This window comes from Aedes aegypti, chromosome 1 (assembly GCF_002204515.2).
Source record: "Aedes aegypti strain LVP_AGWG chromosome 1, AaegL5.0 Primary Assembly, whole genome shotgun sequence".
In the NCBI taxonomy this organism is placed as follows: Eukaryota; Metazoa; Arthropoda; class Insecta; order Diptera; family Culicidae; genus Aedes; species Aedes aegypti.
The window spans coordinates 261,057,124-261,061,477 of record NC_035107.1 but is presented as its reverse complement, the minus strand read 5'-3'; the positions used below and the strand labels follow the sequence as shown (position 1 = coordinate 261,061,477).

General features: G+C 41.8%; 1 protein-coding gene across 1 annotated transcript; it reads right to left on the bottom strand.

Annotated features, from left to right (window-relative positions):
- Positions 1 to 1,555: 1,555 nt before the first annotated feature.
- LOC5576731 (fork head domain-containing protein FD4) lies at positions 1,556 to 3,670 on the bottom strand. Its single transcript, XM_001656191.2, has one exon. It carries the CDS (start codon positions 3,058 to 3,060, stop codon positions 2,026 to 2,028), a length of 1,035 nt encoding a protein of 344 aa, XP_001656241.1. The 5' UTR covers positions 3,061 to 3,670; the 3' UTR covers positions 1,556 to 2,025.
- Between the last annotated feature and the right edge of the window lie 684 nt (positions 3,671 to 4,354).

The window sequence follows — 4,354 nt, the reverse complement described above, 5'->3', positions numbered from 1 at the left end:
TGCCCAACGAGAAATGGTTCAACTTTATATTACCTGAAGATGGCCGAAGTATCGACACATTACCGTAATCCGGGGTAACATTGATCATTTTATTGAATATTTCTAAAAAAAATAATTTGGAAATACTTATGTCGAAAGTTTTATATTTTTGTTGTATATTTTTGTTTTCTGGAAATTTAAGCCATGTTTAAAAAAATGTTTCAAATGATTTTTTTATTTAGCTCATATGGGGTAACATTGATCACCCATGAAAACAACATTCTTTAATATTGAAAAAATCATTACTTTTTTAAATCATGATCTCTGAAGCCAAATATGAAGGCCAGACTCTTACAACTCATTTACTTTTTGAATTATTTTAAAATTTAAAACACCTTGAATTGTGGAATATGCCTATGAAAATTGTGCACGCTTTATAATAATTTGTGAATTATGCTTAAATGGACACATTTATGAAAGTTTAGACAACGGAATTGTTTTCGGCGATTTTATATTTAGTTACACACGCATTTCTCTTGCTCATATCGTTTTCAGAACTCATGTGAGATGTGATTCTTTGATCGTGTCATTCATAATCATGAAAATCATTGTTTCCAAAAATTGAAAAATTACGCATGAACACAGCTCAATTTTTCCAAAAACCTCAATGTCTATAATAGCATATGAATTTATTTTACCCCGAAATGGAATCCCTTGTTTTTATTCGTTGGAGATAATGTTCAGCCCGAAGATCTGTACAATATTTCGGTACATGAGCACATGAGGCTCGCCGTCGTACATGATTTCCTGAATTCAGTTGTTTGTCATTTACAAGATCATAGAAAGGAGAATTGAAGAATCGTGAAAAACTATCAATTTCACCAGAAATTACGATGATACTTAATCCGCCGCATAACTATTCATAGTGCCACTTTCTTGAAGCTGATAAGAAAATTTGAAGACAAAAAATTTCGTTACAATGAAAGAGAAAGACAGAAAGACATGGAATATCTATCATGCCACTGACGAGCAATATTCAATCATAAAGAGGGGTTAATCTACAAAAAAACGCTGATGAAACTCTTTGGAATTTGAAATTTAGTTGTGAACTTCATGCTAAGTATTCTATTGTACTGGGTTAATATTTTATTTCGGTATTTGGCGATCATTTTAAATAACAGTACTTGGCACGGATTCAGCTAAATAAAAAAAAAGGCAATATAGTAAACTCTTCCTAACTCGATATCTCTTATCATGATAACGAGTTATGTTACCAGAAAAGTAAAACAGTAAAAGTTGGTTTACATGGATATGTCGATGGCCAATGGGTTTGAACTCCTGTTCATTGATATGTATTATATGACTTTTTTATTTTCTACAATACAAAACATAACACATCTTTTGGAGAAATGCTGAAACATTATCAATTTTAAGGACTTTCCCAATCATTCTATCAAAATCACGTTGACCAAAAGTTTTTCAATTTATCAAAACACTTTATATTTTCATATAGCATATTTCGTAAAATTTGAATTGCTCTATTGGCATTAAATACGTTGCTTGTATACAATCTTACACGAATACCACATTTAGGTTTGATCATCCATGGATGTCACATTTCATAGAATACTTAAAAGATAAACACTTACATGCTGTCGATTGCCGGCCTAAAACTGATTAAAGTGAGCGTCGAACTTCACTCTTCTTGCGTTACCTATACATCGTTTGAGATAAATAAACATCCACTTATATGTACAAGTACTTTTCTGTAATCAACGTCCACTCGCTTTGAACTATTACGTATTCTTTTAGGTAAAGTCTTGGTAGTTGCTAAAAACTAGTTTACTGTACAGATTTACAGTCGGTTCCTTCCGCAAAAATCGAAGGAACATTTCGTGCTTAAGATTGATGCTTTCGACTCTAACACGACACATACTCAATTTACAAACAATCGAAAAACTCCGACAAAACTATATGGTAAATAACAAACAGCCTTCTCTTGCGTATGGGGTTCCCCTACAAACACGGTGATTTGTCACACATCTTTCACACCGTCCGCAGTGCGTGTCCAAGCCGGCTCAGGTCAGTGGGGCCGGAATCTACAGCGACGCTGGAACCGGTTCCGGTGTCTATTGCACCTGCTCGCGTAGGGCCGCCGACGCCTCTGCCTCCTCCACCTGTCCCACCTCCGGCTCCTTGCGGCGGAAGAGTTAGATTGTGATAGGACGCATGGTGGAAGTAGTGCGGAGGGATAGCACCGAGGGGCGCCATCATCAGTAGCGGGTGAATCGGGAAGTCATAGCCGCCCAAGGCCGGATGATGATACGGGAAAAAGGGAGGAATGTTGGCTCCGGGCAGAGAGGTAGCAGGTGGGAGAGTTGGAGTTTGTAGGAATCCCGGTATCCGTGGATTGTCGTCAAGAAGGTTAAGTTTGTCGTGTTGGACCTTGGAGGATTTCTTGGGACTGATGGGAGTTGATCGACCATCCGGAGTCATGAGACTTTCGATGGTGAAGGCTCGTTTCGGTCGCAAGGGAGTGGAGGTTTCGGTAATCGATATGGGGGAAATTGGAGCCGGTACGGATACCGGAGAATGTTGTTCTATTGGAGAGTGAAGCATGGGTTGGTGGATGGGATCAACCATCGTGGGACAGTAGGCATCTGCACCGGAATTTTGCGCCAAGAATATCCGATTGATGTTGGCGAGAGCAGCGAGTTCTTCGTTCAGGATGTCCTTATCATTTTTGTGAAGTTTAAAGCGTTTCCGCCGTCGGAGAAGACTCCCGTTCTCGAACATGTCGAATGCTTGCGGATGGAGAGCCCAGTAAGCTCCCTTGCCAGGTCGATCTGGCCTCCTTGGCACCTTGATAAAGCAGTCGTTAAAGCTAAGGTTGTGGCGAAGTGAGTTTTGCCAGCGTTGGGTATTCTTCCGGTAGTAAGGAAACCGGTCTGTGATGAATTTATAGATGTCACTCAGCGGTAGCATCTTCTCCGGAGAACTCCAGATGGCCATTGCCGTCAGCGAGATGTACGAGTAGGGTGGCTTCTGGTCACCGTAGGATTCGCGAGATGGTCGTGGCATATTGCTAGGACTTTTCAAATCACAACTTCACTTGGATTGTGGATTGGTTCTTGGAACAAGTAGGAACTATAAGTTTACCGACGGGTTTTCCGAAGGCTACACTGTTCGTGGATACATGATATTACAGTATTCTACAGAAGTCATGCATTTTCGTGTTGCTAAAACTTGATTCTGAGTTTCACAAGTTCACTGATCAATTTTCATTTCGAAAAACAAAATCATTTCAAAAGATGTTGTAACCACGGCGATCAATTCATGTCGCACACGGAGAAGACGACGAACACAACACGGGACGGCGCGAGTTCAACACGAGACTACTCGCGGTACACAGCTCCCTGGTAACGCACACGTTCCGTTCTCTTGCTTGTTTGTTATAGACTGTTTTATCAAATCAACAACCGAAGGTGTTGAAATGTAGAATGATATGTTAAGGCAGTGGCAATGTGGCGGAGGTAACAAGCGAGCGAGCAAGCAAAAAAAAATCCAGGCACTAGGAAGCTTAGCGCGAAAGAAGGAACGACGAAAGTACAACATGAAACATGAATCCCTCCGCGCCTCGACTACAGAGATAACAGAAAAGAAACAAAAAAACAACAAAGAGGCGTGGGCTTCACAGCAGAAGGCCCCTGCCATGCAAACCAGCCGCGTGAAAAGAAGCGCGGCCGAAGTGAGCTGCGCGCTCGCCCAGATTGAGCAATGCACACTCTCGGTCGCGAACACTTTCTCACTTCACGCACAATTTTCTCTCCGCGTGAATGAGCATGTATTCGTGAAACCGCAAAATCCACGCGAGAGAAGGCGATGAGCTTTTTAAGCTCTCTTTTACTAGGACAGCCAGCGGAGAATAACCGCACAAAGCAGAACACCAAAAAAGAACAACTCTGCTCTCAAAATATTTGCTGAAACTCGCTACTCCTTCTGTCGTCGGCCGTTATAGGTGCAACGCGAACAATGGTTTCTCTGTACATATTTACTCTTTTTCTCCCTTCTTTCGTCGGCGCGGTTTTTCACACCATTCTCTCTCACCGGTTGTACCGCAATCGGCGGCAACGCTGAGCAAGTTTGCTTTTCTTCATTTACTTTGCCCAACCATGCTCGTAATCAATGCTCGCTCATCTTTTCATTCTTTCTCGTTCTTCTACGGCAGACCGTGCGCGCGAGTGAGGGGAGGGCGTGGCCTCCGTGAACCAACAATCGCGAGCGTGCCGGTTGGTTTTCAGTGGTGGAAAATCAATGTTTGACTGCGAGAGGAGATACATACGAACGAGCGAGCGAGGCCAAAAGTACACAAACA

Coding starts and splice junctions, on each gene's coding strand:
- LOC5576731 (XM_001656191.2), bottom strand. CDS start 3,060: ATGCCACGACCATCTCGCGAATCCTACGGTGACCAGAAGCCACCCTAC.